The sequence below is a fragment of the Nelumbo nucifera genome, chromosome 4, assembly GCF_055504915.1.
Source record: "Nelumbo nucifera cultivar China Antique chromosome 4, China Antique-T2T, whole genome shotgun sequence".
Taxonomy (NCBI): Eukaryota; Viridiplantae; Streptophyta; class Magnoliopsida; order Proteales; family Nelumbonaceae; genus Nelumbo; species Nelumbo nucifera.
Window position 1 is genome coordinate 86,886,772 of NC_142652.1, and position 22,490 is coordinate 86,909,261.

At 38.1% G+C, this 22,490-nt stretch overlaps 3 protein-coding genes across 3 annotated transcripts; 2 read left to right on the forward strand and 1 right to left on the reverse strand.

Moving 5' to 3' along the window:
* Window positions 1-1,976: 1,976 nt before the first annotated feature.
* Window positions 1,977-2,900, forward strand: DMP2 (transmembrane protein, putative (DUF679 domain membrane protein 2)). Its single transcript, XM_010280907.3, has one exon. The coding sequence runs from the start codon at window positions 2,072-2,074 to the stop codon at window positions 2,636-2,638; it is 567 nt and encodes a 188-aa protein (XP_010279209.1). The 5' UTR covers window positions 1,977-2,071; the 3' UTR covers window positions 2,639-2,900.
* A 9,641-nt stretch (window positions 2,901-12,541) lies between these two features.
* On the forward strand, window positions 12,542-14,604 carry LOC109115877 (uncharacterized). The gene has a single exon (XM_019200407.2). It carries the CDS (start codon window positions 13,122-13,124, stop codon window positions 14,052-14,054), a length of 933 nt encoding a protein of 310 aa, XP_019055952.1. The 5' UTR covers window positions 12,542-13,121; the 3' UTR covers window positions 14,055-14,604.
* Window positions 14,605-16,253: 1,649 nt separating this feature from the next.
* Window positions 16,254-19,550, reverse strand: LOC104613175 (uncharacterized). Its single transcript, XM_010280896.3, has 4 exons — window positions 18,481-19,550; window positions 16,983-17,190; window positions 16,764-16,893; window positions 16,254-16,672 (listed from the first exon to the last, which is right to left on the reverse strand). The coding sequence occupies exons 1-4, from the start codon at window positions 19,413-19,415 to the stop codon at window positions 16,413-16,415; spliced, it is 1,533 nt and encodes a 510-aa protein (XP_010279198.1). The 5' UTR covers window positions 19,416-19,550; the 3' UTR covers window positions 16,254-16,412.
* Between the last annotated feature and the right edge of the window lie 2,940 nt (window positions 19,551-22,490).

Genomic DNA, 22,490 nt, shown 5'->3' on the forward strand with positions numbered 1-22,490 from the left:
TAGCTTGGTCCAAATGTTGGCTGGGCTGTGGACTTGCTTGAGAAAGATGCTTAGAATTGGGTAAGGCTTGGGCTTTATTGGCTGATAAATGTTAATGAAAGGATACTGATTGATGTAACTCATCTAAGTATTGTTCTGGTATTTCTGCTTAAGGGATTTAGAACTTAGCGTTTGACGTTGAACGACATGACTTAACAAAATTCATTCCAAGTCTAGATCATCATATCAGGACTCTACCCATACTCTAAATTTGTCCATCTTCGCTAAGTAATAACAAAATTATTGTATTTGGCTAGTATTGCATATATTTTCAGGTTGCATTCAAGACTCAAGAGTATGATCTATAACAAAATTATGGAACTTCACCTTTAACGCTTAAAAAAAAAGGTATGATTTGTAAAGTTAAGAAGGACATGATATTGAAAATTTAGGGGATGTTTGGTTCCGTTGGCGTTTATTGAAAAAATGCTGTCACATTAATGCCACATAGGCGTTAGCGTTTATTGCAGATGAAGTAAAATGAAACAATTGTTTGGTTTCACCGTTTATCAAATAAATGGTAGAAAATTGAAAGGCTTTAATTTTTATGCATGGGGCATTGGGGGAAATGTCAAATTTTTGTTTCCCCCAATGCCCCAGCGTTTCTTGAAGCCAAATGTTGATGTGGCACACTTTAATGGGTATTAATCTTAGATGGAGAGTAAAAACTGTTTAAAGTGAAGTTCAACCAAACAACAAAAACAGGAAACATTTAAAGTGAAAAAGTATAAATAAATGTTTAAAGTGGAAAAAATGCAAATAAGCGCCCTACCCATAAATGCCCATGGAACCAAATACATACTTAAGCTTTGCTCGTTAAACAACAAGTCATTTATTTGGATAAATGCGTTACTTGAATGAATATTTACCAGGTGTTTTTTTTTTTTTTTTTTGTTTTTCGGGTAAAATTATACAATAACCATTTTATCCATAAAAGCTGTCGTTATTGAAAAAACAACAATGTGCCATAACAATTTTTTACACAGACATAAAAATGATTTACCCAAGTCTCAACAAGATATTACTTATCTAGTTAAATGAACCCAAGCCTCAGGAATCATTGTTTTTTATGAGACCTGTTACTATCAAAATGCAAATGCAAATTTTTTTTGGGGGGTTTTACTGTTCAGTCCACCCCTAGGTGGAGCTACTACTAGACTAGGGGTGGACTGAATCTTGCCTGTGGATTGATGTCAAATTTACGGGCTGGATGTAGTTTATAGGGAGCTACTAATAAACTAGAAGGGGGCTGCAAATTCAATTTCTGAGGAGGATTACAGTTCAAAAATCCCTTTATTTTTTTTATGGGACCCACCAACTTACAGTCCTCCGTTTACCGAAAAACAAATGCACCATTGTGGTAATCAATCAGGTGGATTTTATCAAAATTCATTGAAGGCATTTGATTGGCCAAATCCCTTTCAGTATCATGTATATGTATATAGATATAACACAAAAAACAAACACATATTCCTTCACCAACCTAAGAAGGAATATGAACGAGTTGCTGAGGGTCATACCATAGGAGATAATATTAAAAAACTGATTGATTATTGTAAGAAACTATAGCTTCATTGACAATGAAATTAAATCCAAAAGCTCATATTCTATAATCCATACAAATTAATAAAATTTAAAGGCTTTGCTTGGAATAATAGAAATGTTATTAATTATTATTATTATTATTTTTTATATATGCATGTCAGTATATATATATAGGACCAACACCGTTAACTGTCGTTGTATCAAATTCAATTGGGAGTTGAGATTGGCTACAAGGAATTCTCAAACCTTGGATTGGAAACAAAGGGTCACATTCCCAGGAGTACAAGCAAACATTTTCTTACTCGATCCATTTTTACGTACAAGCAAGCCCACCCCTCCTCTCCCTCTCTCTCTCTCTCTCTCTCCCTGTATATATATATTAATTCCATTTCATGTTAAAACATGTTGTCTGTAACAAAAAATTAAGAAGAAGAGTAGCTACATCAGAGAGAGAGCCATTAACACAGAGAAGACTAGAGATATCCAAATGGGTGGCAGCAGGAAGACATACCCAAACTCAACGGTGAGGGCTCTACAAATCGTCCAAGACAAAGCACTGACTGGGATAGGCAACCTGATTAAGCTTCTCCCCACTGGAACTGTGTTTTTGTTCCAATTCCTGAGTCCAGTCCTAAGCAACAATGGGCAGTGCCACACCATTAACAAGTACTTGACTGGTATTCTGCTGAGTTGCTGTGGCTTCTCTTGCTGCTTTTCATGCTTTACAGACAGCTACAGAGATAGGAATGGAAGCACTCACTATGGGATCGCAACCAAGGATGGCCTCTGGCCTTCCCCTGCAGACTCGGAGTCGGTGGATGTATCAAGCTACAAGCTTCAAATGGGGGACTTTGTTCATGCCTTCTTCTCGCTGATTGTATTCATGGTGGTGGTTCTGCTGGACCCTAACACGGTGGAGTGCTACTATCCCTCCTTCAACTCCAACCAGGAGCTGTTGCTCAAGATACTGCCTCCCATTGTGGGTGCCCTCTCCAGCTCGGTGTTTGTCATCTTTCCCAACAAGCGTCATGGCATAGGGTACCCTTCAAGCTAGCTAGGGTCTTAGCCCTAGCGCGCCCCAGAGTCTTAACTCTTAAGCCTAGCCTGCTGAATACTTACAGATGTGCTTGTTCAATTGTGAAGATTGGAGGGGTTGGAGTGGTTGAATTATTTTCTTGTCTGTGTATGCATGTCACTATATATATGCCTTGATTCTTCTGTCAATTACTGTAAGTGTTTGATTAATGATTCATGCTTCTGTCGATGGTATTAATTTGTATCAACACATTAACAATGAACTCTCTCTCTTAAAGCAATTAGCAATGGCTCCCACCTGATTACCCACTTAGACCAGTGCTGACAAGGTTTTGCACTCTGTATATTTGTATTTGTACTCTTCTAAACTGAGTCATGTTCAATTTAAGATTACAAATGCAGATATATAGTGAAAAACCTTATATTTTGTATATATTTATACTCTTTTCAAATTGAGCCTACTGTTGATTTGACGGGACAGGATTTCAAATAGAATCATACCATGACATTGACAAAGAGTTCGCACTTACCGCTACCTCCACACCCCTCAAAGGTTCACAAATGTGGTAGTGGAGGCCTAAAACTAACGAGACCACCGGATCTGGTCATCACAGATGGCGCCTCACACCAACCTCATAGGCACATTTCATTGTGCATTAGGAATATTTCCTGTATTTATGAGTGATTATTTATGGGAAATGTTCCCAATGCACGGTTTGGTGTGCCAGTTAGGTCGCTGTGAGGCACCCTGTGTGAGGAGCAGATCCCAATTAAAAACTAACTATTATGGTTTTAGATATATTGCTGTGGCTTGCCGTCAAGACATTAATTCATCTCATTTAAATGGGGTCAAGCCACATCAAAGGCTTTGATCTAGTTATTTTGCTCTCTACATTGCTGTAGCAAAAGTGGTTTGTAGGGCTCAATTTGAGAAAAGTATAAATACAAATATATACACTACAAATATAAGGCTGTGTTTGGTTGCAGTACAATTTTATTTGTACTAGTACAAATGATTGAGAGGGCAAATGAAAATAATGCAAATTCTGGTTTAATTTTGTTTTGGGTTTTAATTTATTCTGCTTCAAGTCTAACTTTACTTCATTTGAACTCCAATCAAAACAAAATAAGGTAAATTTTAAAATTAAAAAAATCATAATTTACATTGAAATCATTTGCACTTCCATGGTTTTGCATTAATGCAAATAAATTTGCATTGCAACCAAACACAGCATTAGGATCAGTTTTAAAAGAGTATAAATGCAAATATGTATAGACAGAGGGAAAAATCTTGTACTTTGTATATATTTATACTATACATATTTGCATTTCTACTCCTAAACTGAATATAAGAAGGAATATAAATATATATACAAATATGTAGAGTGTAAAACCATATATTTTGTATTATGTTGTATATATCTGTACTATATATATCCAAACTGAGCCTAAAATGCAAACGTTTTAGCATTTTGCAATAAATTTAAGACATCACATCAATTGATTTTATATTTCAAGTGTCTTCACATTTGATTGGGGTTGCATGCGAGTTGCAATATGATTGCAGGAAATGTTTTCTTGGTTCGTTCACATTTCATGAGGGGTTACATGCAACATGCATGGTAACAAGAAATGTTTTCTCAATTAAATAACTATATACTATCTTTCGGTGTAGTTACCAAGTTGGACTGCAAACTTCAAATTCATATCCAATCCAAAATCCTTTCGGATGTTATTTATTATCATTGAAATAAAAATTTAAAATTTAAAAGTTATTTTTTTTATTTTGATAAATTTACCAAAGTGCAAAAAATATTGAATTTATTAATTATCAAATTTATATAATTATATATAATAAACAGGAATGCATTTATTGCCAAAAGAAACTCGAATTATATTATATAATCTATATGTATAATAGAAAGAGGGAAAAGGGGAGGTGAGAGGTTTTCTAACCATAGAGCTCATACATCTTCTTCTCCTATTCTTTCTCACACATGTGCATATTTATTTTTAAATTAAATCATTAAAATTAAAACTCTCGAGTGTCCTCATTATATCTCATAAAATCCATATTTACTTTTTAATAAGATCATTCTTAAATCTCTCTCTCTCTTTCTCTATCTCTTAATAGTCAACGATCGTAACATCTCCCCTCCCCATTAAATCCCTAATTTTCTCTTAAATATATTTTAAACCCTTTTGACTCTCTCTAATAAAGTAGGGGTGCAAATTAGATGGATTAAATTAGATTAAGGGTCAATCCTAAATATGAACCTTAGCTTGGAACCAATCTAATGTCATATCTCAAATTTGCCCACCTATTACATGCGGTGGACCAATCTTCTTCTTCTATTAAAGTCTAAAGAAACTATTGCTCCTTTCCATATGTCATCAGGTTTTTCTCTCCTTTGGTTATCTTTATTATTTCAATTTTTAATTGTTTTTTTTTAACTTCGTTATTTGTTGATATCATGCTAAGCACATTTTTATGCTTCATAGGGCTACACAACCATGCGACCAGGAAGGAGGGATAGTCTATACCCCAAACCCTTAACCCCAACCCTAATGGCAATCAGATTAATCCTAGGTCTCCACTACAACTAGCCAAAGAACCTAGCAATTAAGCCACCATCAATTGGTTCTCATGCTAAGCAGTTGATTTGTATGCTTTTCATGATATATAATCTATATAAAAAGGAATAAGTTTGAAGCTCAATCACTATTACTTAGCGGTGGCAATTGGGTGGGTTGGGTTGGGTTTGGTTTGCGTTGAGCTTCAACCTAACCCACCTAACCCGCCAACCCATTAATGACCCAACTATATAAAATTAAATGGGTCAGGTTCAACCCAAACCCACTTTAACCCAATCCAACCCACCCAAACCCATTAATCTTATATTTATGTACTTAAAAAAAAAAGACTAATTCTTTCTTGACAAATAAGTTGGTCATAGCTTGGTGGTAATAGTAGTTGCTATTTACATAATTGGTGAAGGTTCAAAGCACACACATTACATGCATGTTATTTTTATACAAGCGGTGAAGCCATTTGACTATGTTCGGGTTTTGGGTTTGACCGAACCACTTAGGTTCAAACGGTCAGACCAACTTGTACTATCTAATTGGATTGTCTTCGAGCTAATCACATGAAGGGTGGTTGAACCGTTTAGATCTAGGTAAATCCGATCAAACCAACCGAACCGGTTTAGTCAATGGCGGATTGACTTGGATCAGCCCATATTAGGTTTGTGCATGGGTTTGGGACCGAACCGATTGGCCCAAAGTGGGCCAACATAATTAAATCGAACCGGTCCAGATTTGGGTCATGTTGTGTTGTGTGGATACAGGCTGAACCAGATGATCTAAACCGGGCAAAGCAAGCGGAGCAGATTTTGGGTCAGTTCGGGCCGAACCATCCCGCCATGATCCGTTCAGGTTGTCCGACCCTAATGAACTGAACTAAGGTGATTGGGTCTGTTCATATTTAGACCAAGTTGAGTTGATCAGAACTCGGGTCAAATTGATTTGGATTTATGTCGATTTGGGTAAAGTGTGTTGATTCAAGACAAAACTAATTTTAGTCAATAATTAATAGAAAATTAATACATTAATTATAATTAATACATTAATTATAAATTATCCCTAACCTAATCCATTTAAATTAACCCTGATCAACCCATTTCCAACCCGCCAACTAAATGGGCAGGTTGGGTGGATTAAGCGGATTGGCTGAAAAATTACCACCCCTATAGTCACTCCATTTTTTGTTTGAAAGTATATTTTTAAATAGCAACCTGTACATTGCACGGGTCGGTGCTAATACATTATTATATTACTTTAAAGATCTGTCTAGTTGCTAAGGTCTTACTGGTTGCACCAGATATTTTGGTTGGGGATTATGGGTGAACCGTCCCCCTGAACTTGTAAAAGTAAAATTATTAAATTATCAATATGAGATTCCAAGGACTCACATCATCAAATATCAGGGTAAAAAACAAAAACCTCCCCTATAGTTTAACTTTAGTAAAAACCTCCTTTTAATTTTAAAAAAATTTACAAAAACCTCCTTGACTAAGACGGGAAAACGTTAAATCGATGATATTTTTTTTTAAATACCTATTTTACCCTTATACGAGTTATTGTATACCTATGTTTACTAAAATATCCTTTGCCCTCTCTTATTATCCTGGTTCTTGAAGAATGGGTGAGGAACAAACAATGAAGAGGGGCAACTGGAGAACGAACCAGGAAGAGGAAAGAACGAACCAAGAAGGGGGGCAACTGGAGAGGAACGAACAGAGGAATGACGAATCCAGGAAGAACGATTTAGACCAGGTGATAATTAGAAACCAAAGCCTGAGAGGTTATATTCAGTCCTACCCAGAATTAGTAGCGGAAGTCTAGAGGGAATTACAACGGAGTCCTTCGGGAGGATACAGAGTTGTGGAGGAGGAGGAGAATGGATTATTACAAGAGTGTGAACAATCAACTGGGACACAGAAGGGGAGGTATCGGAATTTGCTGGATATGAATGCTCACCTGGGTGGATTTGCAGCTGCTGCCATCGATGATCTGGTTTGGGTCGTGAATGTAGTCCCTACAGAGGCAAAGCTCAACACACTTGAGCAATTATGAGTGTGGACTGATTGGAACATATCAGAACTGGTAATTAAGCTTTGTGCTCTACTCAGAACTCGTATTTAATTCATTCAAAATATGGAGTTTGCCGCTAATCGTGTATATTGTTATTAATCTGCTTTTCTTATTGAAGGTGTGAAGCCATGTCTACTTATCTTAGGACATATTATCTCCTTCACGCTGATTCAGTTTTTAGCCTTTACAAGGGCAGGTGATTTATCATTACAGAGAGATTTCTCAGTAGTTTGTTTGATGTGAAATGGAAGATATTCTATTGGAGATGGACAGAATTCTTAGGCCAGAAGGCACTGTAATCTTCAGAGATGATGTGGATGTTCTGTTGGAGATCAAGAGCATCACAGATGGAATGAACTGGGAAAGCAAGATTGTGGACCACGAGAAGGGGCCTCTTGAGAGGGAGAAGCTTCAGTTTGCAATGAAGACATATTGGGCAGCTTCTTTCAACATGATTTGTTCAAGCTTTTTTTTTTTGGTTTATCTGTTAGGATTGAATGAATATACACCAATCAGAGGAGATGACCCACCTCGCCAGTCAATGGGCTCTGCCTCTTTGGAGTTGGCTTTTACACCAAACAACTTTTAGCCATTGATTGGTGTACAATAACTCGTCCAGGGGTATTTTAGTAAACATAGGTATACAATAACTCGTATAGGGGTAGGGGTAAAATAGGTATTTTGAAAAAAATTATCATCGGTTTAACGTTTTCCGTCTTGGTCATTGATGGAAGGGAGGTTTTTGCCGTTTTTTTTTTTAAACTAGAAAGGAGGTTTTTGCTAAAGTTAAACTATAGGGGAAGTTTTTATTATTATTAGAAACTTCGGGGGAGGTTTTTGTATTTTACCCAATATCAAAATGACAAAAATAAACATAACCAAGTAGAATGGTTGTAGTTTGGGGTTTTAGAAATGTTTAAAGGCACAGAATTGACTAAGGCTCCGTTTGGTTTGTGGGATGGAGATGAGAACTTTTTCTCTCATTTGTTTTGAGGGAAATAGAGAGATGGGACGAGAAAAGTGTGGGATGTCAGATCCTAAAATCATGGATTTGGGGTCGCACCAAAACCATGTGACCCCGATGGAAAAATTTGAGGAACCACTATAGAGAACCAGCGACGACGAACAAAGGAGGGAGAGAATTGGTGCCTTCCCCATTACCATCGGCGCTTTGCTACCTCCCCTTCCCTATTCGAACCCAGAAACAGAGCAACGACACTGACACCCCTTCTTAGCCACTCCCTTCCTCCCTGTCTCCTCTCTTCATCTCTTTCTTGTTCTTCCGTTTTTCACCCAAAAAAAAACCACTATTCATCATCTTCTCGACAACGAACACAGGAAATACCAGCGACGGTGACCATGATCATTTACCCTCTAGTACCTCTCCATTCATCGTCTTCGCTTTCCACCAACGAACTACTGTCTCTGGCGGCACTGTTCATCCTTTTCGCTTGCCGCTGGCGAACTACTGTTCGTCTTCCTCTTGGTGATATAGAGCACCCCATTGTTCATTGTCTTTGCTTTCCGCCGGCAAACTACTATTTGTCTTCCTCTTGGTGAAACAAAGCATTGTTCTTCATCTTTGCTTTCCTATTGTCATAGTGTTTTTCTCATTGTTTTTCCATATATAAAACCAAACAATGGAAGAGTAAATTTTTACACTTTCCCATCCCATCCCATCCCACACAAATCTTCCCACAAACCAAACGGAGCCTAACAGAATGCCAAGGGAAAGGGCAAATTGCTGGATTCCGAAACTTGTTAACAAAAGTACAAAACTAACCGAGTTGAAAGCAAAAACGCATGGGAATATAAGAATTAAGGAGCCACACCCAAACAAAGCGGAGCCTTGTCAAAATGTTGTTTTAAACCGGAGAATTTTAGGTGGATTTGTAAATTATGTTTAGTGCAAAATCTTGTATACGGTGTTCCAGTGCAAATATGCAAATATGTGATGTTCAGTGTAATGGGAAGAATGCAAATATATACAAACATGTTTAGTGCAAAACCATATATATACATACATACATAGACACACACACACACATACACACACACACACACACACATATATATATATATATATATTTCTAAACTTATGTTTATATTGTACATATTTATATTTACACTCTCCAAACTGAGCCTTAGAAATTAATTGTTCCAAATTTCAATCTCCACGACCAATTTTAAGGGAATTATTCAATTAAAGTCTCGGGTAAATTGTTAAAACCTCCCCTGAAGTTTCTGGTTATTGCTAAAGCATTCTCTGAAGTTCAGTAATTGCAATTACCTCTCTTAAACTTTTTAACATAGTTGCATGTGGCTATTTTTGACCAAAATGTTTATTTTTCAAATTTTTTCTTTGTATAAATAACTAGTCCAAACCCTTTCATCACTTTTCTGAAATGAATTTATTTTCCAATTTTTCCCTTCATATTAGTAACTCAAAGGTGAAACAACAACTTGAAATTCTCCTTTTTTTTCCTTTTGTTGTTTATAAAGTTTGTATTTTTTTTTCTTTTTTTGTAGAAAGCAGCCTCAATAATAATTGCATAAGTATTTTAGACATTTTAGTGAATTTTGTTAGAAGATTATAACAGAAGGGGTCTACTTGCAACTGTATTAAAAAGTTTAGGGAAATTGATTGCAGTTAACAAACTTCAAGGGAGATTTCGGCAAGGGTCCGAAACTTCAAGGGAGGCACAGCCGGCAAGGTCAATCCCTGAACTTCAGGGAGGCACGGGCTATCAACGACAGAAACCTATTAGACAGTTTTTAGAAGTTCAAATACTGGAGAGACATCTTGAAGTTAGGGGACTGACTTGAGACAACCCCTTCCCTAATTTTTTAATTCACCATTTATTACGTGTAAGTGAAAACGTTCTAAGAAACTGGGTGAAGCAAAATCAGTTTCATATGAAGAAGCTACAAGTTTTTTTCTTGGGATTTTTGGACTGTAATCCCTCTCAAAAATTTAATTTACAGCCCCCTCCTAGTCTTCTAGTACCCCCTATAAACCGCATCGTACCCATGAATTTGACATTAATCCATGGATAGGATTCAGTCCACACCTAGTCTACTAATAGCTCCACCTAGAGGTGGACTGAATGGTGAACTGAAAACCCCTTTCTTCTTCTTATTTAATAATTAATGTATGCAAGCTTCCCCGTCCCATGGAGCATATTTGTGTTTGGTAAGAATACCATCCCAAAGAAGTTTTCAAATAACAACTGAAATCTAAGGAGGAACATTTGTCTAAGATAGAAACTTTCGGTTGAAAGGAGGTGAAGAAGTAAGTGGTGGGGACTGGGGAGGGACATTACCATTTCAGTGATAGACTGAAGTCAACTTACAGGTTTCTTTTTTATAGGCTTCTTCAATGGACCGGTTTTGAGTTGGAACTGTACAAATTGGATGGACCCATAAGACATTAAATTGAACCAGTCCAGACTTAAATAGTCCAAAGTACTTATGGAATTGGATTGGACCTAATCCATCTATAATAGATTTATATTGAATTGGGTCATATTGAACTAATATCTTATTCATTAATAGAAGACAATAATACAGGTGTAAATGGATTAGGTTTGAATTGAAACAAATATAAATTAAAACCAATTTGAACAGATTGAATGATCCCAAACTGATCCAAAATAATTCAAAGTATTCATCGAATTGGATTAGACATAGTCCATCTGTAATGGGCTCATATTGAATTGAATGGGATCGGACCAATCCCAGTCCAATTGATACCTCTATTGGACACAAACAGGGGATCAATAAATAGTCGGTGTATCATCCCTTGATTGATGATTCCAGGAGTTGTCACCATTCAGCAATTCAGCCGTCTTAACTTGCTAATTATGACCGTATTGCTGTACTGTCTGAGATGGTTGGAATACATGTGTCATAGTTTCAGCTCTTTGAAAAGCCCACGGACTTGTTTCCACCATAATGAACTGTTGTGTTGAACTGCCGCTGATCCAGACGGTGAGACCGTTTGGCCTGGAAAGTTGGGTCCATTTCACCTTCAATCCGGTTCTTGGCAAAAAACTGTTAATTTAGTCAATGATCCACAAACCTAAGTGGTTGAATCATTGACTTATTCGATCCATTCAACGATTTTTTGTTGTTTTTAAAACCTAGAACAGTTTCAGTTTTAGGTTTGTTTTTAAAACCTTGATTGTGGAGACCAAATCTGCTCCTCATAGGGGTGTCCACGGTTCGGTTAACTGAACCATGGACACATTTTACAAACCGAACCAGTCCTGGTTTTTGAATTTTTTTTAAAACTGAAACCGAACCAGTACCACTAGTTAACCGGTCCGTCGGTTTTGGTTTTTGATCGATTCGGTTCTTCTGTTTTTTCGGTTTTTATATTCATAATATATATTATATAAATATATGTATAATATTATATTATAAATAATAAATGATCTATAATATATTATAAATATTATAAAAATATATAATATATTTATAAATATAATATATGTAAATATTTATATAAGGCATATATATTTATATATTATATATAGAAAATATATGAGATATATTAAAAATATATATAAAAAATATACATATAAATATATATCGGTTGGTTCAGTTAACCATTGGTTTTTTTAGAATAACCGAAAGCTAAACCGATCCTTCAGTTTTTCAAAAATACTAAACCAAAATCAAACCAATCAATTTAATTAACTGCATTTTCTGATTTAATTTTTTCAGTTCAGTTTGATTTTTTAGTTTTTCATGGACACCCCTAGCTCCTCACATAACGTGCCTTACACCGCCCTCAGAACATATCCTCATCATACATCGGAAATATCTCTTATATTTGTATTTATTATTCATGCCAGATGTTCCCAATAAAACGGTGGGGTGTGGTTGTGAGGTAGGTGCGAGACGCGCTCAGATCCCAAGTCTCTCAGTCGTGATATTTCTGAGGTGGATTGCAGTCCACTTACTCTTTCGTTTTATTCGTCAAATACAATATGACAATTTCAAAGGCTTTTTTTTAATTCAATTAATTCGAATTCCAATAAACGAGTCAAATTTGGATCCGATTCAACTACTCCGAAGTCCGAACCATTTGCAAGCCTAGTCAAACGGGAGAAGTCCTTGCCACTTGGCCAAAATAGTGAGAAGCGAGAACGAGAAATCAGGTGAATCCAGCACCAACGACAGAGAGATGCAGCCCAGCGCATCATAACTCATAGCATAATGATAAATGCGTCTTTCGTTTTGTACTGAGAGAGAGAAAGTAAGAGGGAGAGAGGCCCAGAGGCAGAGATGAGATGACACGAGAGATGGAGTAGAAAAAGGAACAAATCAAATATCTGGCGGGAAGCTAGGGATTGAGCTGAGCTGTTGTGTTTCTCTCTCTCCCTCTCCCTCTCCCTCTCCCTCTCTCTCCTTTGAACACTTGGTCCCAAATAATTTTTTTTTTTGCTTTGGTGGGGACAGAGGAGTAGAGTGGGGCCAGTGGGTCAATTGATGTGGAAGGCTAACGGCTAATCAAACCAAACACAGCTCATCCAGCGGTGGTGCCCACAGTCAATAGCTGTGCGCCCACGCAACACACCAAGCATTTTTATCCTGTCTTTCTTTTTTTCTTTCCAATTCCAACCCTTTCTCATGTTTGCCGTGACAGATGACTCCCACCATTTCTGGTTAATTCGTTTCTCTCTCCCTCTCCCCCTTCCTCCTCTACGTATAGATTATATATTCAAATCTCTCATCCCTCTCTCCTCCAAGGCCAGAACCAGAATCCATTCGTTTTCTCGCCTTTTCTTCTTCTCTTTTATGCTTCTGAGAAGGAAAAAAAAGGGATCAAAACGGACAAAATGCTAAGTTTTTGCAAGAAGACTGTTCACTCTTTTCTGAACTTCTCTTCTCTTTCCGAAGGGGAACCGAGTAGAGACTTCCCAACCCACAGCCGAAGCCTCTCGTTATCGGCCGGCGCTCTCCGACTTTTACCCGGCATGGTGGGAAATCCGAAACCCACGGCCACCCCTGCCCAAGGCAATGAAAAGTTTGCCGATATAAATGGAGGTGTGGGTGGGTTCACGCCATTCACGGAGAGTCTACGGTTCGAGAGCTTGGACGAAAGAGGAAGAATGGACGACGAGGAGAATGATATAAGGGAGCCTCCCATGTCTTATTCGACGTCGTCGTCCACACGGTTGAGGCGGAGGGATATGAAATTCCCGCCACCGTTGACGTCGTTGGACGACAACGGCCACCCCACCTTCTTTCTCAAGCCGGTGAGGAATAATGGGAGGTTGGAGTTCACCATGGTCAGGATCGATAGTCCCCATATTCTCAGAGCTACCCGCCAGGATGGTCGGTTGATATTGCATCAAATCAAATCAGAACCCATCAGACAAGAAGAGGAGGTCCAGGTAAAAGAACAGGAACAGGAGAATGTATTAACCATCGACCAGGAGGAGAAAGAAGAAGAAGACAAAGAAAAGGAGTTGTCTCGAGAAATGGAAGAGGAGGAGGTACAACTCCAAGTAGGGGAGCGGAAACAAGCAAATGTATTATTACCCAGACACAGACACGAGGAGAAGGAAGAACAAGAACAAAAACAAGACATGAAGGAGATTCAAAGAGAAAAAGGAGGGGAGAGTGGGAGAATTGAGCTTCGGCAATGGAGGTTTCCGTTCACGAGCGGAGACGGTTTCCTGCGGTGCAACGAAGAGAGTAGCTACCATCAGCATCACCACCATCAGGTGCGGCCACTCTGGAGCCACCACTGTGTCACAACCATGTGATTTGAAGCAATGCAAGAGGCAACCATCAATCGAATTACCTTTCTGCTAAATTCAGCGGGAAAAAAAAAAAAAAAACAAGGAAAACCATGAGTCCATGAGGCCTCCGCTGAAATTGAACAGAGTTGACCAATTGCTAAAGGTGCTAGAATTCGAATAGATCTGTTGTTTTGGCCTGTTGGGTGGGTGGTCGCGTCACTCCCCGAAAAGTGACAACCAGGAGACAAAACAGCTGCAGTTCGTTAATGTCACAGAAATTACCCTCCAAGGAATTACTATTTCCTAGAGGGGTTGAGCTGGTGCCTGTCTGCCTCTGCATGGTCTTGTCTCTTCTGTGAGTCGTGATCCTTTCCCACTCTTTCTCCTGAAAAGAAATTGAGTTTTATTTGTACAATTTGTACAGAGTAAATACTGTCTGTTCTCCATGATCTTGTATATAATCAATCAGCAGATAGTAGACGTGAAGGAATTAATTGTTCTTGCCAAAATCAGTAACAGAAGGAAAACTTGGACATTTCACAATAGACAAATAAAGTCACCTCATCTCATTGCAATCGTCTGACATAAATTGCACTGAATTTAAGACCCTGACACAAATCTCAACATCTTACGCAATTTCCTACTTTTCCTTGCTGTTGTATTCAAGCATCACACCGTGACTTTCCCCTGTATTGGTTACTACTTTGGCCCGTTCGTTTTCTTTTACATGGGGTAAGTGATTTCATTGGGCAAGTGCTCCCTGAATAACTTTGATGCCAGCGTTCTTCCTGGGAAAAAGTTACCTGAATAATTTAAGGGATTGATGCGTTTAATAGGCAGGTAAGCAACTTATCCACCCCAGATGAGAGGGTAACCGATATTCTTTAGGCCCAGTTCTTTGCAGGTAAACATGCATGGCAAATTTGGTCAATGAATAACTTTTTCCTATTCACCAAATTTCTTATATTCTTTTTGCATTAAACAATGGGCTCCACAATAAAATTACCTTTATTTTCGTGGGTAAAACTTACCCATCTCCCAGATAAGTAACTGTCTCAGTTGGGAGAAATTTTTATAAAATATGATGGAATCATTTTACCCATTTTAATAGTTACTTTTTGTGGGTAGAAATGCCACTTTATTATTTACCTGGAAATCCTAAAAATCAAAATAACATGGGTAAGTACACTTACCTAGATAAATGCTTCCCGGGTAACATTTAATTGGGTAAGTGCACTTTACCCATAAGTAACAATGTTACAAACAAACAAGGCCTTGTAGCAGTGTAAGAACATAGGGAAATTGGTTACACCCCGTGAGGTACCGGCAAATGAACAGAGCATTTCCACTTATTAATCTCTTTCTCTACTTGTGTCCCCAAAATTTGGAAAGCTCGAGTCTCCGGATGAAAATGGCAAGATGGTATTTCTCCTCTGCAGGCATAATCTTTTTCTAGACAGCATTCTTCTCTGTTGAAGCATTGTTCTATGAATATGAAGTCTAATAATGCCAAGTACATAATATTAAAGATGACTGGAGATAAAATAGGATTTAATCAGACAAATATAACTTTACCAGGCGTTAGAATGAAGTTTTCTGTGGTCTACAGTAATTGTTGCATCACAGTTTATGCTTCTCTCTTCCATATGCATCCTCCTCTGCCCTCCCACAAGTTATACCAGCAAGGATCAAAATATTGATACAATATCAATATCAGTACACCTAGATATGCATCAATACACTGATAGACAGATATTTTAAAAGTTTTAAAACTTTGGGGTGCCTTATTTCATCCCCCCCCCCCCCCCCCCCCCTAATATTTATGAAATAATAAAAGGGAACTATCGTCATATAGATATGCACCCATACCAAACTTTGGGTATAAGGTGAATATACCCTACAAACGTCAGTTCAGAAACAAACAGAAGGAAAGCAAGAACCATAACATTACAAACAATCAAACATCTCCCTTCCTAACAATAACTGCAGTGGAAGGGAGGTACAAACAATCTCTTTTCTTTGTGTGGGCTTTCAAAATAAGTCATCATTTCTGCAAGAGGTGCATTTACTAATTCCAGGGAAAAAGGAAACAGGTTGAAATTCATCCAGATTTCTCTAATCCAGTCAATTCCCATATCTAGAAAGTAGACCAAACAGTAACTCCAGAAATCTCTCCCCTTCTTAACTGCAACTGCAAATAGAAAGAATATACAGAAGAATATGTTTCTTTGCATAGTCTCTTTCAAATTAAGTGTCATTGAACAAATGTTTATATGATAATTTACAGACACAGTAAGTTGAGACTTCCCACACCAATCACTCCCATGTACAGAAAAAAATAGACCAAAATTAAGATATAAAAATTGAAAAAGAAAGGTTTCCTCATGTATTTGTCCTCCATATACCCCTTGAAGAAGAAGGGTTTATCCTTAACACTTTCTGTTTTGGTTGTCTCCGACGCATTGCAACATTTTCTTGAGTGTTACTGTCTACCTTTATGATATCAACTTTAACAATATGGTGATCAGAAGTCCCTTTTGATGAAATGACTGAGTATGACCCTGGGACGAACTTATATGGAGAGCCAGGTGATGTCAATATGTAATCCACTCTTGTCCCATACTTGCAAGTCCCCTGCACATCTGCAGAAGGAAATTCAACAATTAAATTAAATTATAAGGTAATATAATTGAAGTGAGAACATTATAATGGTTGAGCCAGGCTGGTTTGTACTTTGGCCTTTGGCAATCATGACCACAGATTCGCATTCCCCTGAATAGTCCTTGGCATCTACATACTGCTTCCCTTTCAAGAACTTCATTACTTCAACCTTTGGGGTTGGCTTTCCTATTTCCTCATAGTACTGCAATATATTGAATTTCTAATTGTAATTAGTAGTAGTCCTGTTTTTAATAATTGAACAAAAAAATTCAGCAATCATACTACTTTTACCTTCACAATATCCATCCACCTCTCTGCTGAATAATCTGTTTCATCAAGAGAATTGAGACCCCCGGCCAAGATGTGGGGCCCATCATTTGATTGAATTATTGCATTTATCTGCTTCATCCTCCAATTCTCATCCAAATGATCAAGATGGGTGCAATTGAAGTTCACTTCTCCTGCTTGGGGCACATCGACTGTAGCCTTCAGCACATTCCTATATTCCATATCAAGAAATCACAAATAAATTTCAAAAAATAGAAATTGTTCTAAACTTCATTGGAGCATAAGACAGAAATTTTCAGTCTTCTTGTTTTTTTTTTTTTAATGGAAGTAAACTAGACTTGTCCATATTTTTCTGGGTTTCATGCATTTGCTGATTACAAGTTTTACTATATTTATGGTCTACAATTTTAGAATGCTGGAACAGAAAGTAAAATATTGAACTTAAAATAGTTAGGACAGGGTTGAAGTGATAATGACAGCTGGGAGCAGTTTTTGAATCAGCAATCAAAATCTCAGTGGCAGACTTTCTCAAGCATAAGGTGTTTGAAATAAGTATTAATGGTGAATTCATTTTTAAAAGAACAATAGACTAATGTGAAATGAACTGGGACATTGTTTGGTGCAACAGTAAAATCATGGGCTAACGATTAATGAGAACGTGGGTTTGAATCTGAGGATGGCCAATGCCAAAGATTAGGTCCATATTCTGTCCATCCTTCCCAAGATCTCTGATAGGCAGGACCCAAACTGGGTAATGCCCCCTTTAATGAATATAAAACGAGATGAATGAGCAGTATCAAATGATTGGACTCCAGTAACAGACTGCTCCAGTAGATGCACAAGTGATTCTATTCCAGTAGACTGCTCCAGAAACAACTATCCAAATTAATTTTCAAACAGTGCTTGGCCAATACAAATTGCAAATGGAAATCTGACGGGACTGATGGAGCTTGGTTGCATAATACTTGCATATGGCTATCACCCAGTCAAAGGTAGATATCAAGAAAAGTAGCCTTCCTCTTCTCCTCACTTCTTGAGCTGTTAGTTAATAACCATTGCAAAATGGCCAGGCAGGAGCAGGATTAAATGCAAGAAATTCATTATTGGGTTTAATTTTCCCTTGATAATAAAGTAACACAAAATGTCTCCTCAGTTAGTCACTTGGTGAAAATTGAGTAGAAAAAGGATCTGGATTTGGTGTTCAGTAATCCACAAGTTTTTGAATTTACTTTCTCTGTTCTTTTTACACTGGCCTACAAGAAGAAAAGGAGATTTCTGTGATAATGACACAATAGACCATCAAACTGAGTAGCAGGCTCAACCAAGAAGATCTAGCGATCAAAACTAAGAACTAGTGTTCTCCATCTAAAGCTTATTATTTTACTTTCCTCGAGCAGGTGGTCCTCAAAGAAATGGAACCAACAAAACAGAGAACCTCGAGGACTAGTTAGAAATTGCAAACTAATTTTGTATTTTATGGATAGTAAAAAAGGATGTGCACCTGAAATCTGTATCGTCGTAGATTTTCTGAACATGCCACCTTTTAATTGGCCACTTGGACAGGACAGCATTCCCATACTCAGGAGCCCAGCTCTCAGCAAAAACATACCTCATGCCTAAGGCATTAGCCAAATCAGACAGAGGTTTCATTCCCTTCTCTTCTTCTGCCTTCACATCTTGCAGAGCCAAGATATCAGCATCCACCTCTCTTAGCACTTCCAGAATGGTTCTACTGCTTCTGAAGTTCTTACCATCTCCACCAGTTCTTATACTGCTAGGTAGGCTGAAACTGGACTTTAGTGGGGCTTTGCCTCTCTGGTTCCTGATTGTACTATTGCTTGAAGACCCCTTTCTGTCCTCTTCATCAAAACTTAACTGTCTACTGCGCTTTAAAGAGATTTCATTATCAGGGAGATTAATAGAGACCCTTAATTTTGATTTTGCAAACTTCTTTTGCCTAGACAGATGTTCAGGACTAGTCAGGGAATTGGGATACAGGGGAGATTGCTTGAGTATACTCTTGGGGCGATCGTTGACAAACTTTGCTCGAATATCAGCCTCCACATCATGCCTGACCTTCACATAACCTTCCCCTCCATAATCAAGCACAACCGTATTCTCAACCTTGGGGACAGCAGGAGCCATGGAGAACATAGCAGCATTGAATGTCGCAATCCGAATTGGCCTTTCAGATTTAGAACCACCGACCTGACGATTTGCATGGATCATTGACCCATTGGCGTTGGTCTCATCCTTGGGCTGAAGTTTTGGGTTTGACTTTCCGAACTTCCTGATGAGAACTTTGTGCTTGGAACGCCGCCGGATTGGCCACCGTAGTTTTGAAAAGAAGCGCCGGAGCCTACGATTGATGACACTAAGCATTGCAGAGAATTGGGAATCGCAGGTAACTACTGCTTGGGCACCTCCTGATTGCATCGCAAATTTGCAAAACCGAGCTACAGCCTAAAGCTCTCCTCTTTTTTTTTTCTTTTTGTTTGGCACAAGTGTGAAAGTAGATTAGTTAAATCTGGTTTTACTTGGGCAGGAGAGGAAGGAGTCTTCTGAGAAATAGGGTGGGTGACATTTGGAAGGTGGGTAGAGGATGACACGATGTGATGTGGGTAGACCTGTGACTGTAGGGAGAGAGAGAGAGAGAGGTCCCAAGTCCCAAGTCCCAACTGCTCGCTCGAATAGAGAAGTGGGGGTTTATTGGAGGGTTCAGAGATGTCGTTGAGCTCTTTTTCTAAGATACCAAAACCCCCCACCAACTCCACTCCATAGTCCTGGACTCCTAGTCCATGCAACCAGGATTCTTACAAGGAACGCCACGTCACCCAAAACACGCCTTATCCAGCTCCCTATGCACTTAAGTGGACCCCACGCGCAGTGGAAGATTAGTTGGTATGTGGGGTCTGGTCCCAAATCCCAAAGCTTTACTGGGGTCTGGGGGCAGTGGGCAGTGGCCACTGCTCAAGTCAGTGTAACCTCAAAATTCTTAACTTTCATTAACAGCTGCTGCTCCTCTCCTCTCTGTCTCTCTAATCCCCAAAATGTCAATGTACAGAAACTGAAGCACTACTGGGTTTAACTCCTTTCATAGGGTGTCTCCATGGAAATCTCTGAAACACCACCTAACACTTAATTAATTAATGGATTAAAACGAAATCCTTGATGGTTCTTCTTGGGTTCTGCAACTGCAAGATTCCCCCTCCTGAGCTTGGATGCATTTTCATAGAATTTACAGCACATGGGCATTTTGGGAATTGGAGTAAGAGCCAAAGCTAGCCATGGCCAGAGCTGCAGGCTGTCTCGTACAATTGGGCAAGGTCTAAAAGGTTGACAAATATAGCATTATTATAATCCAGTTATGATTTGTTTATGTTTCTACTTGAGATGTGGGTCAAGCTGATGGACAGACAGACTTGTCTTACTGAGAAAACACCAGCAATGCATGGGTTGGTCTTAGGGCCATAGAGATATCAGGAGAATGGACAGCTTTTCTGTCCTATCTGCTCTTGAAGATGCTTGTGGGTGTTGGGTCTCCTTCTCATCTTCCATCATGTGGGGTTACTGAAATTTAGAAAATGGAAAGCAGAAAAAGTGGGCAATTGCAGTACAGATTTAAAATATTTTGAGAGAGCAATATCTCAGTGAAAGATAATTGAGAGAGAACACAGACTAAACAAGCTTCACAGAGAGGGGTCAGCGCTAATGACAAATTGTGGATGGTTGGGCTCAGGAATCTCTATTATTTGGCGTGGATGATAGAACACCTGACTTGTTTTGCGTGTGCAGTATTCCACTTAGGTAGCTGTACATTGAATAGGTTTGTCTCCCAAGTCTATGGATATTTGGGTAGAGCTAAAAGTTTAACTCTTCTTCTCCTTCTTCTTCTTCTACTCAAAACAAATTTCTTAACCATTCTCTTTGTTTCTGTTCTTATTTTTCTTTTCTCCACATTCAACAAACTAATTAAGCTCAACCAAATTTGATCTACCTTGTCAATGCTTAACAACCCAATCGTACAATAATTGAACAACAGTCTAACCCAATCAAGGCTAGAAGGAAGCTAAGCAAAGCATCCATAATTCAAATTTCAAGTCAAGATTCACTGAGAAAAATATGGTATCCCTAGTCCAAGTGAATGATGTAGGAGCATCACAACCACAATTAGTCATTTCTATAATGTTAATAGTCAAGTGGAGTTCTAAGTATCAGAATAAAGAACTATCAGGTCTAGCAAGGAGCATAACCACCACAATTAGTCATCAGAAGGGTCTTTTTGAAACATTCATGTATGTCGGAAGGGTGGATTCTTTAGGTTCCGGTTTGAAAAGAGAACAAATATAAATACATACAGTGCAAATACATACAAAATATAAAGTTTTGCACTCTTCATATTTGTATTTATACTTCTTCCAAACTAGCCAAAGTGTATAAATTAATACAAATATGTTTAATATTAATAGATACAGAATAATACAAAATACAAAATTTTGCACCCTACATGTTTGTCTGTGCTCTTTCCAAACTGAGCCTTAATGTCGATTTGTCTTTACGAGTGGGAAGGACCATTTTTAATTAATACGGTTCTGGCATCAATTTACCAATCGTATACAATGCACAGTCATAGCTTTCATGGCTTTGCATTCCCAAGTGGGTAGGACAGAACAACATCAATGCCTCATTGCTCTGATGCTCATGTGATATCAACGCTGTCATCTCACCTTCCTTAGAGTCAACTCCTACAGATAGCAAACCAAACACCCCCTAAGAAAGGTAAAATAAATAAATAAATCAATTAGAGGAGTCATTATCCAATGGTGGTCCCAGCAATTTAGAGTTTTGGAAGTGGTAGACTGGATGCGTATCTGGGGATATAAACAAAGGGGAATGGCAGAACAGGATTCATGTAGATGAATCCATACAGTTACAGTTAGGGACAAGGCTCACTTAAACTGAATTGTAGAGTAGGTAAGGATTTAACAAAGGTTCAAAGTATAGAGCATTTCATCAGATCAATACTCTTTTTTCTTAACATTTTCAGTTTGACAATTTGCAAATTATCTTATTATTATTATTCAAAAGCCCCACACTCCATGTATTTCACATATGGGTGACTCAGGACCCTTTCATCTTTCTTTTTGGTAAGTGTGAATTCTAAGAAAACTCAAAATTTTCAAGTTTTTTTTTGGCAACTTACTATGTTAACCTTTCACCAAGAGAAAAGGCTGCCAAAATTCATTTAACAAGTGTTTAATTAAAACAAGAAAAGAGTAAGGATAAATATTCAATAAAAAAGATACGGTGCGGTATATATCAATACAATCATTTCTTTTTGGTTAATATATACATACAACCTTTGAACCTGCTAAGACCTAACCTCTGGAATTAGGGATGGCAAGGAGGAGGGTTTTGGAAATTTTAAACCCTACCTCCCCCTCCCCCTAAACCTCTGAACCTGTACCAGTCCCAAAATCTATAATGCGTTCGATTTTGACAATTTAAACC

Excerpts from the sequence above, each read along its gene's own strand:
- DMP2 (XM_010280907.3), top strand. The coding sequence starts at position 2,072 with ATGGGTGGCAGCAGGAAGACATACCCAAACTCAACGGTGAGGGCTCTA.
- LOC109115877 (XM_019200407.2), top strand. The coding sequence starts at position 13,122 with ATGCTAAGTTTTTGCAAGAAGACTGTTCACTCTTTTCTGAACTTCTCT.
- LOC104613175 (XM_010280896.3), bottom strand. The coding sequence starts at position 19,415 with ATGCAATCAGGAGGTGCCCAAGCAGTAGTTACCTGCGATTCCCAATTC. Across the intron at positions 16,894-16,982 it reads GGTGGATGGATATTGTGAAG|TACTATGAGGAAATAGGAAA; the intron begins GTAAAAGTAGTA and ends AATATATTGCAG. Across the intron at positions 16,673-16,763 it reads CATGATTGCCAAAGGCCAAA|ATGTGCAGGGGACTTGCAAG; the intron begins GTACAAACCAGC and ends TTCCTTCTGCAG.